This window comes from Carassius auratus, chromosome 30 (assembly GCF_003368295.1).
Source record: "Carassius auratus strain Wakin chromosome 30, ASM336829v1, whole genome shotgun sequence".
Classification (NCBI taxonomy): domain Eukaryota; kingdom Metazoa; phylum Chordata; class Actinopteri; order Cypriniformes; family Cyprinidae; genus Carassius; species Carassius auratus.
In genome coordinates this window covers 4,177,362-4,193,715 of record NC_039272.1, presented here as the reverse complement: position 1 = coordinate 4,193,715, position 16,354 = coordinate 4,177,362, and the positions used below count along the sequence as shown (strand labels likewise).

General features: G+C 37.0%; 1 protein-coding gene across 5 annotated transcripts in view; it reads right to left on the bottom strand.

Annotated features, from left to right (window-relative positions):
- Nucleotides 1–16,354, bottom strand: part of LOC113048934 (calcium/calmodulin-dependent protein kinase type II subunit beta-like) — a 45,008-nt gene that overhangs the window by 3,133 nt on the left and 25,521 nt on the right. Inside the window, exons 1-11 of one of the 5 annotated variants that reach the window (XM_026210910.1) lie at nucleotides 15,315–15,683; nucleotides 14,885–14,917; nucleotides 12,879–12,947; nucleotides 9,783–9,827; nucleotides 6,669–6,717; nucleotides 4,155–4,247; nucleotides 2,651–2,791; nucleotides 2,309–2,476; nucleotides 662–737; nucleotides 486–580; nucleotides 163–397 (exon numbers count right to left, since the gene is read on the bottom strand). In XM_026210910.1, coding sequence (XP_026066695.1) covers nucleotides 165–397; nucleotides 486–580; nucleotides 662–737; nucleotides 2,309–2,476; nucleotides 2,651–2,791; nucleotides 4,155–4,247; nucleotides 6,669–6,717; nucleotides 9,783–9,827; nucleotides 12,879–12,947; nucleotides 14,885–14,917; nucleotides 15,315–15,344 — 1,032 coding nt within the window. In that variant the 5' untranslated portion in view covers nucleotides 15,345–15,683 and the 3' untranslated portion in view covers nucleotides 163–164. Of the gene's footprint in view, nucleotides 1–162; nucleotides 398–485; nucleotides 581–661; nucleotides 738–2,308; nucleotides 2,477–2,650; nucleotides 2,792–4,154; nucleotides 4,248–6,668; nucleotides 6,718–9,782; nucleotides 9,828–12,878; nucleotides 12,948–14,884; nucleotides 14,918–15,314; nucleotides 15,684–16,354 lie in introns of those variants that run through there. The other 4 variants (XM_026210907.1, XM_026210908.1, XM_026210909.1 and 1 more) reach the window with 4 other exon arrangements.

Here is a 16,354-nt window from a genome sequence, read left to right as displayed (position 1 = left end):
AAATGCTTACCAACACTGCATAAACTTGGTCTAAAATATGGTAAAAACAGCAATATTGTATATTTTCATTTTTTAAATTTTCAAATTTTATAAATTTGGTTAAGGCACATGGAAAAGACTCTAGCATTAAATCACATTATATCCATCTGTACGAGGATGTACCTTCACTGTAGAGGGGCGGCTGGAGCTCCCGAACAGTGGAAATGCACATTCTGCCATTTGGAGTCGCGACGATGCCACACCCTCGTCTCTTCTGATTGGCTACTGCGCGGCCGGCCCTGCCCATCCACATATTGCGTGAGGCGGATGTAGGCGATGCAGGCGGCCTCCTCTCCAATCAGGTGCACGTGAGGGTTGAGGATGGTGGTGTGGATGGGCTTACTGTTCTTAGACAGCACTATGGCAGTGTGAGAAATGGCCACACTTTAACGAACAGACATCATGACCGACATTATAGCAGTGAAGAGTAGTCAGACTATACTTACAGTTCTCAAAGTAAAATCTGTGGAAGTCCATCCCCTCCACCAGGTTTCCCAAGGCCTCAGGTTCAAAGCAGGTGAGTCCAGGGTCGCAGATTTTACTGGAAAGAATTAAAATCGTTGTTTCAGTGCCATCTCGTTTACAGTCAACCGTGGGTAAATAAAGTTGAAAATACACTTACGCATAGGCTTCGAAGTCGCCATTGTTGATGGCCTCAATAAGCTGCTCCGTGATTTTGATGATCTCCTGTTTGCGTGCTGTAGAAAGAGGAGGTCAAGTGTTAACAGGAGCCAACTTATCTTGTAATAGTATGCGTAGAAGGAGCATTATGGGTAACCAAAGTCATCTCCTTTAAAACACAGCAAAATATTCCACAGGTTCACTCTATTTTATTCAGCAGACTCATTTCTAATGTGTTAAACAAGACAGAAAAAAAGATGTTTGAACATCCGCCCTAATGTATTTCAGCCACCTACTGTACAGTCCATGCTCTCTCTCTCTCTCTCTCACACACACACACACACACACACACACAGCACTTCCTTTCCAACTCTGTTAGTCACAGGACTCAAATAACTGAAGGTGAAATTACAACTCAATCTCTACAGACGACACAATGCAATAATCCTCTGTAAAACCAGGTGGTCCAAATCACAAATGGTTTGTTTAGATTATTTCAATATGTAATAATTTTTATTTTGGATTTACATATTTTACATATTTAACAAGAAAAAAGAATTGGCTGCTGAACAGTAAGCTTTGCCAATGCAGTGAAAATAACTTGGATTAGATATATTCTTAAAAATGTAATATTTCACAATATTATTGTTTTTCCTGTTTTTGTGATCTAATAATTGCAGCCTTGAAAGGTAAGGGTGGGCGATATGACCAAATTCACTATACAAGTAATTTTATTTCAAGGTAATGATAAATCACACAATATAGTTGTTTTTGCTTTAAATAAGGTTTTTATGACACCATAGAAATGTCATAATTCTTGTCACTAGTACCAATAACAGACACACAAAAAAAAAATACTTACCAAAAATTCTTTACATAAAAAAAAAAAAATAGATCAAGCACACTGAAGACAAGGAAACAGTCAGCAATTAAAAAAGAAACTAATTACAAGCAATCGGACAAAAAATGAACTACAGTCAAACAAATAAATAAGAAATGCTTATTATTCACCGGGTAAATTAAATATATATTTCTTATTGTTAAAGTTACAAAAGTGATTTAGTCGAGAGCAGTGGGAGATTTTATCTATTTTGTTGTTTGATCAACACAAATGACAGAAAGCAGGAATATTAGACTGCTGTCACTTTAAGAGCTGCCGGATCCAATATACTGTTGCACATTTTCTTTTGTCAGTTGTTTGCTTTGATTTAACACTTTAATTACTGTGGATGTGGATTACGAGGATGCTTGCAAAGACATGCATTTAAAAAAATAAATAAATACTCTACCGGCTGACAAAACTCTCCTACTTAATTGTTTCTACTGGTATATCGCCCATCCCTACTGGAAGCCATAAGAGACATATATATGTAAAACCTTCAAGTCTTGTTGTGTATATGCTGTAAAAGCCTGCAATAGAGACAATCTCCTCTTCATAATACAAAAGTGGTCACAGATGATGCATTTGAGAAACGACACATGCTACTCCCAGGTGTACACAGCAAAGCGATTAAAGCACTCAAGAAATCCACACTGTATGCATGTTAGACCGGTAGCATCACCACTGCCTTTTTATACTCCCAGGAATTCAAAAACTCATGCTGCTGTGCCAGTAATGCCAGCACAGACACTGACACCACATACTCACAATGTGCTGACGGCAGGGGGCTGGAGGACGGTTGGGCAGGGGAAGGGGAGGGGTGTGACGGGACAGATACTGGGGCAGTAAGGGCTCTGCTTGCTGCTGACGGCTCACTGTCTGTTTGAGGGGCTGTAGGTCTGCGCACACTGCTCACTAGGTCAGTCAAACGTGACACTGGATACATAATTGACGAAAGGCAGATGACAGAAAAAAAAAAGAGATAAACAACTAGCTACTAGGAGAAAACATGGCGAATCAAATATTCTGTGAGTGACAAGTTTGTAATAAACACGAGTCAGCAGCTTCTCCTGAATGAGCCCTCTGTCTACTGGTCCATCTGAGACTTACTCTGTATGGGAATGCTGGGGGTCTGAGGAGTGGAGGGGGCAGAAACAACAGCTGGAGTGATCGTGCTTCCACCCTCAACATCAGATGTGGGCACCGAGCCCCGACGTACCACACCCAATAGATCAGTGAACTTAGTGGCAGCTGTGGGCCCAGACAGGGCAGGACAGAAATAACAGAGGAGTTGAGCTTAGAAAAGGAGCGCAACAGGAATAGCAGTGGCATTAAAGGAACAGTTATACCAAAAATGTGTATTTTATCATTGTAAACAATTCAATGATTTTGGGGTATCTAAACTGCAAAAGAAATAAGATTTATTGGTAAATAATTTCAGCCTTTTTACACAAAGCTACCATAAGAACATAGCAAATGATTAAATGGAGTTATGTGGTATTTTTCTAAATATATAAATTAAATATACATTACCGTTCAAAAGTTAAAGGGATAGTTCACTCAAAATTGAAAATTCTGCCATTAATTACTCACCCTCATGTCGTTCCAAACCTGTAAGACTTTCATTCATCTTCGGAACACAAATAAAAAGTATTTTTTATGAAATCCGAGAGCTTTCCAACCCTGCATAGATAGCAACGTAGTGGAACTCTCGTGAATGTGTGGCGGAGACTGACATGGAAGAAAATAAATAGCTGAATAAAGTTATTATTTTTATTTTCTTTAGACACACACACACACACAAAAAAAAGTCTTATTTTCAGAAAGCTCTCGGATTTCATCAAAAATATCTTAAGTTGTGTTCCGAAGATGAACAAACGTCTTAAGGGTTTGGAATGACACGAGGGTGAGTAATTAATGACTGAATTTACACTTTTGGGTGAACTTTCCCTTTAAAGGTAATTTGTAATCATGGATTTCTATTTTCTATTCATCAAAAAATTCTGAATAAGAAATGAGCAACAATTCAGCTTATCAGAATGATCTCTAAAGGATCATGGAACACTAAAGTATTGCTGAAAATAAGAGACTTTCAGAAATTAAGAAATATCTATATATAGATGTACACACACATTACATATATATTTATAATATCTAATTTATTTTTCAGGGTATGTTTATACAATAACCATAAGCTAAAAACTGATAAACTTGTGTAAATGAATGGACAAAACAAGTTTTAAGTTGAAATTGGGCATTTTGTGTAAACACTACCCTTAGAGGAAAAGAAACTCATACACGCTTGGAAGAACTTGAAAAGTAAGGCGAGTAAATGATGGCAATTGAAACATTTTTAAACAATTATCCATCTAAATAATCTGGAAAAAACACCTGAAAATGGTTAAACACTTAGGACACAGAAAACGATTAGATTGGATTAAAAACATTAAGGTATCCATTTAATTATTAGAACACAAATTACAACCACAAACTTCACTGATGCCTCTCATTTGGTGGCATAACTTTACAAATTTTAGTGTTGATCTACATCACACACGTGCAAAAGGGGATTACGGGATGGTGAATGAGGTCACGGCAGTCAGAAGGCACTTACTGAAGAGAGCGGGGGAGGGGCCTGGAGGTGTGTGGGCGGAGTCAGGCTGGGTGCTGGGGTTTGACTGAACTGAACTGTTATCTACAAGCTTTCCTGTGACACGCCCCCCAGCATCGCACAGAGAGAGAGATGGGACACAGAAAGCATACTGACATCAACAGGGTTTCTGCAGCCATTCTCAAGCCTAGAAAAGGCCGGAGGAGCGAGATGCCTTCATGTGAAGTGTGGTGATTCCAGCTAAGTGTTACTGCAGTATATGAGACCGATGAATGATATGCGATCCAAAAATTCTATGTTTACATGAAAGATTCTTAATGGAATATGTCACCCAAAACCGAAAGTTCTATGCCCAAGTAGGTCTGACATAATGAATTTTGGTTACAAGACACTTTCATTTTCGTATGAAGTATTCCTTTAAAACAAGACAAGTATAAGAGAAGCAAAACTGGACACATTCTAAACACTTGCTTTCAGAGAATCTATCTACAATATAACTATTTTTTTTGTCTTGTTCCACTTGCAGATTTTTTCATTAGTTTTAAGCATATACATCTCTAAATGTTTTATTTCGCAAGTTCTACCAGCTATTTTCTGCAGCGCATGAAATCTGCTTGTAGTACCATCAACAGGAACGAAGCAAAAGATGACAACCAAAACTTAATCAAACAGTACAGTAAATATAATGAAACATAATACAATAAAACACAACAAAATAGAATGCTTTACCATATCAAATCAATACTGGACTATTCAAACAGGACCATAAAAATCATGTTAGCAGGTTGCAGAAATCAACATGATTATCAAAAGCATATTCAAAGCTTGAAAATATTCATGTAAAGTCCTTATAACCTGCCTCTATTCAAGTGCTTTAGTCAAGCTAGCATAGATGTTATAACGCTAACCTCTCACAGCTGTGCCATAATTCATCACTCAACTATTGCAGCCAGATATTTCCCAACAGCACCTAGAAGTAACACATACACACACACACCCTTCTCACCGTCTCTTTTGTGTGATCGCGAAAACAAGACATCACGCTCCTGTCATGCACGCTGTCTGCCCAGAAATTTGGCGGCAAGTTTTCTGCTCATACGCACCCTCGCACACATGCTCTGAAATAGCCAGGGTCTCTGTTTCCCACTGAGCTTAATTATAGCACAAGGTGCCCTTGCCTTGTTCTGGGGCAGAGAGAGAGCTGACACAGACGCCGAAAGTAGGAGTGACACCAACCCAGAACACAGAAGTGAGCACTGAATGAGCTCACGATAAAAACATCTCACTAAATACAGCAGTTTAATATTAACGGACCATGATGTGAATATGAAATGTTTATAGACTTTGTTTATAATTTTCATACACACTACCATTTAAAAAGTTTGAGGTCAGTGAGATCTTAATTTTTTTTTTTTGTAAGAATTCTCTAATGCTCTCCAAAGCTGCATTTATTTGGTTACAAATACAGGTAAACCAGTAGTATTGTGAAATGTTATTACAATTTAAAAGAACTGTTTCATTTGAATATATTTTAAAATGCAAATTGTTCTTGTGATTAAAAGCTGACTTTTTAGCAGCCATTAAGTCTTCAGTGTCACATGATCCTTCAGAAATCATTTTAATAATTTCTATTCAATTAAAAAAAACATTGAAAACAAATGGACTGCTTAATATTTTTGACAAAACTCTTTTTTCTCAATTACTATAAAGTTCAAAAGAACAGCATTCATTTGAAATACAAAGCTTTTTGTATACTGAAAATTTTGTTATTGTCACTTTTGATCAATTTAATTCATCATTGCTGAATTAAAAAACATTTCCATAAAAAAAAGATTCCAAACTTTTAAATGGTAGTGCAAAAAAATCTGACTCGTTTCCCCAAATATGAATATGAATATTTAGGACTGACAGTTTGCTTTGTAACTATGTAAAATATGACTTTGACAGTAGTCAACATCTCTCATCAACTGTATATTGCTTGGCATAAAAAAATACTTAAAGTGATTGTACACCCAAATATGAAGACTCCTTTATTTACTTGCCCTTGTGTCTTGCCAAGACTTCCGTGCAACTCAAACTTTCCGTGCACTTTCTTTCGCCCTATGCAATGGCAGTCAATGGGGTTCAGTGTTGTTTTGGATCCCACTGACCTTCACTGCATGGAAAAACACTTTAAACATCCTTTAAAATCTCTTCTTTTGTGTTTTGGAAGAGAATCATACAGTAATGGAACAACACAAAGATGAGAAAATAATTATTCATTTTAATTGTTTAATACAGAATTTCCACTTTTGGGTGAACAATCCCTTTCGTATCAGCTCAATATGAAGATACGCACTGTAAAAAAACAGATGTCATTGCAGAAAGATGACACCCTGAATGTACCAACAAAAATCAGATTTCAAACTACATACAGTATTACATAATCATTCCTATTCAGATTACAAACAACTTTCAGATTGTCGCAGCCTGTCAGAACAAAACCTTGTGGTAAAAATGCTGATAGTGGAGTCTTACCTTTCATTTCCTCGTCCTCCACCGTGGCATTACTGCTGTCCGATGACTCCTGTGATATTCAGACAGAGCGCCAATTAGTTAGACAATATACAGACATTTTTCAGAAAGAATTACACCAGCTAGTGCCAAAGCCCTCTCTCTCATTGTCATACACACACCATAAATGAACATGTAAACAGCAGAGCTCTGGGGAATCACACGCACAATTAACGGTTCAATGATGCATGGCCATGTCAGCACGACTGTTAGAAGAGGCTTGTTATGTTTGTTATAATCCCACTCACATACATAATGATATTAAACACAGGCCACACCTCCACCAGGAATGAACGTTGTGAACTCAATTCTCTTTTATAATTTCACAACATCCTGTGCTGCAATCTGAGAGATGAGTAGAAGAATACTGCAAACGCTTCCACGGTCAGCATAGCAGAGACAGAGTAATAGAAAACAACACATTCTTGGCCTTCTTCCTTGGTGCATACTTGATGCATATTGATTGTGCATCATGCAAATTCATGTTTAATTTCTTAGATGTGATCTGGTGGGTCTTACTAAGCAGCCACACAACTTTTGACTGTAAAGAAAAATAAAATGTGGTTTTAAATTTAGGTAATGTCCAATTGAACTATTGAATATATTCTGTCATCAGAAGATGATTAAATCTTATCCTACTCTTCAAAAAAAACTTCACCTATTTATATATATAAAAGTAAAAGTAAATAGGCATTACACACATTAAATCAGTGTTGTTTCTGTTAACAAACTAATTTAACAAACTATTATTATTAACCATATAATTTGTAGTAATTAAACAAAGTGGAAAAAATTATGTTATTTGACAATATTTCTTAATTTCTGAAAGTCTCAGTGGGCATGCAATACTTTTAAGAAATTAAGAAATATTGTGAAATAACATTACATTTTTTTTCACTTTGTTCAAAAAGAAATCAGAAATTTTGTCATGGTAGCTAACTTTACTAAACACTGAAATAAAAAAATAATATTATACAAGAAATTGATCTATATAGATTTTTTTTAATTATTTCAGTTTCATAGTTTTTTTCTTTGTATTTCAGTAGATCAAATTATACTAATTGAAGTTTAAGGGCTTAAAAAATAGTTTTAAGGAACTTATTTACCTTTTTTATGGCTTTAGTTTGCTATAAGAACCCTTATTTAAAAAAACAAACAAAAAATTATAAACAAAAAAACAAAAACAAAAAACAAGGTCGGACAAGGTCCTGTGTTGGGTCACCACTCGATATATAATTTAAAGCAGAGTCCTGACGTAAAACCATAGCAATAAAATCCTTATTAAAAGTTTGAACAAATATTTTGGATTTATAAATTAGCCACGCCGTATTGAGAAGTCATTCAAAGCTGAAGGGTCTGCAACAGCACCTGGTAGCTGTAAGTATTCTTTCTTTCATTCCTTATTACTCAGTTGAATTCATCGACAGAATGATGTCTCAATAGGAAATGAGGAGGAGGAGGGAAGCATGGTCACCTGAGAGACGGGACCGTGCACCTGTCACAGTTTAACTGTAGCGATCACCAAGGACATCAGCTCCTGCTGTAAATAGGCCATCAGTATGTGGGGCGATATTATTAGGTGCTCCTGAAAAGGCTTTTGTTCTCTCATTCCATCATCTACGCTGCGCTACAGACCTTGTTACACCTGTACAAAGAAAGTGTCAAATGTGGTGAACCGGACAGCTTGTCACACAAGGGTCTAATAGCTCATTTTCAAGGGGGAGATTAAGCCCAATTCAGAAGTCACACAGAACAGCAACCGCTGGCAGAACAACTCGGCCCAGATCTACACGTCCCTCCTGCCGCCTGGGAGAATCCACGTGTGATGTGTGGCATTGTTGCCCTGTTTGCCTCTGCAAAATCGTTCTTCAGTAACGGGACCAATTCAATATACAGCAGCAAAACATTTTCTTTGCTTTCAAAACACATGCACACTTTCTTTGTACTGACAGATAGTTAAATTGATGGTTCAGTGCATATAAATTCAAGTATTTTAATGAAGACATTGTTACTCTTCTCAGAACAAATTAAGCACTTTTCAGTTCTGTTTTATTTGAAAGCTGCTTGCATATATATGTATCTGTAATAAACAGGCACTATCCCTAGTAAATCCACAGAAAACTTTAAAAATATAAATTAATTTAAATAATATAAAAAAAAACAATAATGCATATATATATATATATATATATATATATATATATATATATATATATATATATATATATATATATATATATATATATATATATACATACATACATACATACATACACATATATATATATATATATATATATATATATATATATATATATATATATATAATATAATTATATACATAATTTTTTTCACAGATGCATTAAATTAATCAAAAATGACTGTACAAGTATTAAAGTATTAAGATAAATTCTATTTTAAATAAACATTTATATTTAAATGCATTCTATTTAATTTCTATTCTATGTTGGAATTCTTTTAAAGATGAATTGTGTAATTTCTCTTCCACTAGAAGTACAAAATGCAATAAAAAATAAATAAAAAATATAATTTTTTAATTTCGAAGGAGATTGTTTCACAAGAGGCACTTTGAGCGGCCACCACCAGAGGTCTCTCTGTCACACAGTCAGAAGCAGAGAGACCTGAGACAGCAGGTTTAATATTCTATCATGACACAGATTTCCAACTGTTGCTCTTCAGCCTCATACTGCAAACATCTGATGTCTCAAGAGTCATTTTCCATCATCATAATCATTCACAAACCTCACGATTACAACCGTTCTCATCAGTCTCATCAATCAGAAAGGAGCGGCACATAAACAACTCGATACTTCGACAACACATGCGTTTCATTAGAATTCTCATTTTCATGTTTTGTGAAGGCACAATTTGTTAATAGTAATGAGTTATTGAACCAGTTTCAAAGAGCACGACTGCAAGTACATCAAAAGAGTCACGCATGCAGCCAACAGGCATGATGTCATAGTCTTTAGCAGAAATGCATTGTGGGGATGCAGATCAGACAGAAGACGGATGGTGGGAAAGAAAGAAAGAGAATTGGTGGTGGTGGTGGAGTACCTTAATCCCATCCACTACATTATGGATGACAGTGGTCTGTGCCTCCTACAGAGCGACAGGGGAGGAGAGGGTGAAAAACATGAGGAGAGAAAAAAAAAGAGCAAGAGCAAGATCGAGAGAGAGCATGTGGGTGGATGGGTGTTTGTGATTGCCAACCCAGTTAAAAAAAAAAACATGCACAAAAACCACCAGAGGTTCAACAGCGGAGAGCTTCAGAAAACAAATGATTGCACACTAGGCTCTGATATTTCAAAACCACAGATTACGAATGCACAGCAATGTATCGCTGAAAGTGAAATAGCGTGATTTCGACGGACGCTATCGCAGCTGCTAAACAAACATGTTTATTTTATGCCGTCTACTCTGTTACGTGTTAACCCCGGAAACCTGCTAGCAAGACGCACATCAGAGCACATAAATCTGTAATGCTCACTTCTCTCTCGCAAAAAGTAACATTCCCACACTGGCCAATCAGCATCCTGTGCTCCTCATCATTATGGGGTATTCATTGCCATGACAACCGTTGCCCCATGCAAGAGGAAGCAGTCACATACTAAGGTCTATAAGAATCTGGAAATGCTGACCAAAAAAAAAAAAAAAAAAAAAAACCTTTTAAAAGGGATAATTCAGCCAAAAATTCTGAAAAAAAAAAAAAATTATGCACCCTCTAGTTGTTCCAAATTTGTTTGAATTTCTTTGTTCTATTGAACACAGAATATATTTTAGATGAATGTTGATAACCAAACATAACCGTAGCCACTGACTTCCATCGAATAAAAAACAACAACAACATAAATGTGTGTATTTATATATATTACAACATGTTAAGCATTACGACAGATGTTTTAATGCTGTCTGTAAATATAACAGTGTTAGCACTGACAGAATTCAAACTGTCTTGTTCAAACTCAACATTTCATTTGTCATGGTTACGTTTTACAAATACTAAGACGTTTTAGTAAAATGTTCAAAATATAGAAAATACAAGTAAATAAATAAATAAATAGATAAATAAATAAATATATATATATATATATATATTTAAGACTTAATAAAAAAATTACATTTACAATATTACATTAAATATTTTAAGTATCCTTTGCTATTTGGTTAAAATAGTGGTTCCTCTTACTGGGGAAAGTAAAGCAAATTTAAAATACAAAAACATAAAATGGAGATATTTACATCAAGGGTTCAAAATAAAAATATCAGCCAGTCCTACACAACCGTACAGCTCATAGTAAATCTGGAAGGGAAGCCATGAAACAAAGCACTAAGGCTAGAGTCTTTACTGACCATAAACACCTCCTCACTTCACTTCAAGGTTGAGTAACTATATCTGCACCATAAAACACACACGAGCAGCACACACACTCCACAGTGGCAGCATTAAAGGGCAACTATGAGAGATCCTAAAATATTCTGATGTATTGGGTCACATGTTGCAATAGCTGTATGTGTTGAAACGCAAGTCAGGTTTCCATTAGGAGCTTCCTTCCTAAACGCTTGGAGTTCACTCTAAAACCTCTTCACAGAGCTTTTACAGACCACAGAAATCTTCAAAACTCCCCTCAGAACATAGACCATCCATCTATATCCCTCAAGCATATCATTAAACATTAAACAATCACATCACCCATGTACCCACCACCTTGGCATAATGACTTTTATTAAATTCCCTGCCAACTCCAAGCAAAAAAAACCTTCATCATCCACCGGATCAAAGCAGACACAGAAAGGCAAACTGGCATAATGCAATCGAATAAACAACCCCATAAACGCATGACTAGAGTGTATTGTAATATATCAGAATGTCAGAGAGCTACTGAATAAACAGCTGAATAAATGGCTTAACTGGGTCCATGGGCACAGATATAAAGCATAAGGCTTCATGCCACTTTAAGACTGGCTCATTTTCAAAACCTTGTTCGAAACTTTCTACTTTTGAATAACGCTGTGCCTTTTAATTTAAATAATCTTTTTCTTTTCAGCACAAAAATGCCTCCTTTCGCTTGGTGAAATTAGCATTGCATACAACAGAGTTTTATATAAGAAATGCATGCAAAATAGAAACCGTGTATTCATAATGTATGAAACCAGCAGGCACAATTCCTAGAGAATTCACATATTTACACGTAATTTATAATGTCACAAAAAAGAATCATGGTGTTCTTCAAATTTGATGAGATGTGCGCTCACACACACACATAAACACACACACACATAATAATAACACACCTGCACTGCTCAGGGCTGTAAACATTCAACTCCATTGACAACTACAGTACACTAGACCAGTGGATTTAAGTGAGGAACACCATTAAGGATCTCAGTGAACCAAACAGCCTAACAGCCAAAGAGCTCCAGGAGGAGTTTCTATCCCCAAACCAATCCAGATCTTAATGATGGTGCTGCAGATGCATTGAACACTGCTGAATATACTGAAATGTAATGGCACGAAAGTATCTGGTCACTTTAGACACTTAAAAACGCAAGAATGTCATTGCATTAGATAACTAATCATCAAACCAAGTGTCTTGTGTTTTGGAAAATATATCAAAAGCACTTTTTGTTAGGTTTGAAACTGACATATTGTTAAAAATGAATGCACATGGCCACACTGGTTCTCAAACCATAGTGAAACATGTTCCTCATTAATATGATGCACTGTTACTCCTTTAAGACACCTATGTGACATTGAGAAAACAAGAAACTTGAGAGAACATCCCTTTTAAAATCACCCTGAGACCAGTCAGTTAAAAGTAATAGTGAAAATGGCTGCATGAAAGTTAGTCCGTAATATCAAATGCCAATGTTTTGATTATAACCAACTCATTGAAAATCATACATTTTAGGGCAGCTACAGTGCACAATTATAATTAGAGAATGATATTTGTATTTCACGTCTGCATTATAACGTGCGTAATGTTTATGTTATTCCCGTTTAATTGCACTTCTTTTTCCAGGTTTGCACTCATATGCAATACAAAAAGTTGGCAAAACCACTCAAAAGAAAACAGATTGCAAGTACAGTCACAGGCAGAAGGGAAAAAAGGTTGGAGTGGAAGAAAAGAAAAGGACGAGAGAGATAAATACCAGTGCAGGAGAGGGGAGGTTTCCTTTGGGACTGGTGACTATGCTGTTTTTGGTGCTGTTTGTCTGGGGCTGTGCAGGGAAACACAACATACATTCGGTTAAGAAAAGGTTAGGTTAAGAAGGAACGAGGGAGAGATCGGCATGCACATGCACACAAACACATGCAGTAGGGTACAGTCATTATCTGTTTTAAAGGTAACGGACTGATGTAGTGTGAACTACCCATTTACATGAAAACACCATTATTCATTGAGATACAATGTTCTCTAGCAGCGAAAGGGAGAGGAGGGTCATTATAAAAGTCCACAAAATGCTTTTCACCAATTAGGCTTCCTAAACTTATCCATTATACTAATTAGCCACATTACATGCAGAGGCGGATTAGCTATGGGTGTTTATTTGTTCTCAGGGTCCCTCAGGACTCACGTCTATGAGTTGCGGTGATATCGAGGTAGCTAACAGTCTGTTTCCCCTTGTACGGCTCAGGTACTCGCGTGAGAGGAGTCTTTTTCATGTCTATGTGCGGAAGACACGCTCAAGTGAGATGAATGAACAGCAGATCACGACTACTGGATCCTCACAAACATAAAATGACTTTGCCACTATGAGCACACAATCAAATACATACTGTTCCTAACTGGACCAGATGATGGCTAGCAGAATTAACAATGTAAATGTGAACAATTCCCAAAAACATTATCGCAGATGGTCATGGATCTCTATGGAAATCCAACTTTATCCAAGTATAGAGAGATATCTTCAGGAAGGACAACCAGCAATGCTAACATCTTATGGGAACCATAAGAAAAAGTCCAGAGTATAGAGAATATAAGTGTCAAACCTGCAAAGAAAGCAAGCAGATTTTGTGCAGTAGTCAGAACCCTGGGATGTGCATAAATGGGATCTTCAGATCCTATAGAAATACTGAGAAAAACACAGGGTCTTTTTCTGTGCGTCTTTTCCATTGCCTACCTGTGTAAGAGTAGAAAGGACTCTTCAACCTGCTTTAGAAAGCTTCTGGATTGGTCAGTATCATCCATAATACATCCGATTTCCAACATGGAGAATGACACCAAAGAGGTCTGTGGTGTCAATATGGAGCTGGTCAAAATTATTCAAACAAGGTAAAGAACAGCAAGTAGGAGGACCCCAGAAAATACTAAAGAAGGCTGGATACATTTACTGTGTCCAAGTGGTTTAACAAAGCCAGATCTTTGACTAAGCTCCAAAACGTCTAGTCCACAGTGTGTTCTGGCCAAGAACTGCCCACTTAGACATTCAGATACTGCCTGACACGTAAAGCAACCAGTCTGTTTATTCAATTTTTGTGCCATGCATCTAATATACATATTTAAACTTCATAAACCATAATCTCTAGCTTCTGCTAACTGTTGTACACGTGTTCACAGAGAGTGGCATATCCGTAAATATGAATACAAATGGATATCCATAAATATTGGTACTTTTTATGAGTTGCACAAATGCATCAATTGGCTTCAGGAGGCCCTCCCCACCGACACACCCCAGAGCCGTGTTTATAATAGATTAATGCACTTTATTGGACTTCTACTGGACTACTGAATCTCAACACCCATTCACTGGCATTATAAAGCTTGGAAGAGCCTAGACATTTTTTATATATATAAAAAATGTTTTCTTAGTGTTATCTTCCATAAGTGTGGAAACTAACATAGGCACTGTTATAATTCTTGATGTGAAAAGGCCTCTACTGTGGAAAAACTATACTAAAGTCAGCCACTCAGAAAATATGAATCAGGTGCTCAGTGGATAGTGTGGGTGAGACTAAGATCCACGATTAGTTGACCAGTAAAAAAAAAAAAAAAAAAAAAAAAAAAAGTCAATAATAAGAGTAATAATAGCCATCAATTCATTAGGTCCCACAGAAATGCAGGACGTACAACTTTTTGAAAGTGTCACACTATAGGCTGGTACAGTAGGTGGATGTACAAGAAGAAGAAGATATGAAAATGAAATAAGATTCTCACCATGTACTGAATGGTAGAGCTCGACTTCCGCTTCTACAGAGAGAATGAAAAGGAGAAAAGTGAAAAAAATGGAGGAACCTATGAGACGATATATATATTAAAAAAGTAGCTGTTGTTTTTTTTTAATAACCATTTTCATTTGGGGCAAAGAGAAAAGAGCTGGGAGGAGATCTCAAATGCAGCATAGGTGTGTGTGTATCAGTCAAAGAAAATGACTGGAAGAACAATTTTAGGGAGCATGTGAAGGTTTGGGTTCAGAGCAAGACAACTCAAAAGTTCTTCTGCACAAGAGGAAATTTCAGAGGAAGAGAAACAATGCTAGCTGGTCAGGTGAAGGAGCAAAACAAGTGGAAAAAGGAAAGAGAAACATGCTACTAGCAGAAGAATAGTTTAAGTGCACCTGAGGAATGATCAGTGTAAGCAAAGTTACCTGATCTGGGGTCAGCTGTTCGGGACACATGACAATCTGACCCTGAACCTGGAGCAGGGAAAGCTACACAAATTGGGAATGATGTGCAAGGAGAGTCAGGGATGCTGCGAGAGGAAGCAAGCACAGTCTGTGTGGTTTAGTGATTTTTTTTTTGTCCTAAAAAAAAAGGGCAGCCAAGAACGAGTTATATTAAGCACAGAATGTTCTCAGAAGCGCTTTGGTTCAAAACACAGCAGCGCAACTTCCAATCGCCGCAACTGCCGTATTAAAAAAATAAAATAAATAAAAACGCCTCCAATTCTAAAGCAGAATTACATAACCAGCAGTCGTGCAAAGACTTCAACACAAAGTGAGGAATCCAGCTTCGGTTAATTTGAGAAATAGTGTCTAAATAAAGGGCTTTGAAGACGGAGCATAAAGGTGAAGAAAGGAGAGAGAGCATAAAGTAATCGTGAAAAGGACAGAAGAAATGTTTGGAAATGGCTGGAGAGGACGTGGGGGAGCCGGTTGCTAGGAGATGAGAGGAGTGCGGTGCTGCTATTTTGGTCTCAGAGTTTCCAGGGTTTCAGACTCGGGGCTATTCTTGGAACCAGTGTCACATTCCCAGCTGAACTATTTCTCTGCTCAAACACACTCACACACAAACATACGTACACATGAAGAGAGCAGGTGGGAGCCGCAGGTGTGTGGTGACGACAAAGCAGAAACGGGTAGGAATGTGTTTGAGTGTGTGCTAAGTGCAGTTCATCTCTGAAAATCACATTTCGTGAATCAGATTACTCCGTCTCTTGTGGAAAATTCCATAGATTCCTCAATGGCATCACAGCCGTCGTCGTTATATCATTCTCTTAAACATCTCCCACATGCACTGACGGAAATAAAACCTTCATGTCGTCTCATCTTTCAGTGCTATCGCTGGCTCTGTGACCGGACAGAGTTTGGTAACACCTTATATTTCCACGCTCTTATGTCTGCTATAGAGCACGGCAAATTCACTGAAATATGTATTCCACACTCTATTTTTACTTTTTGCACTAATG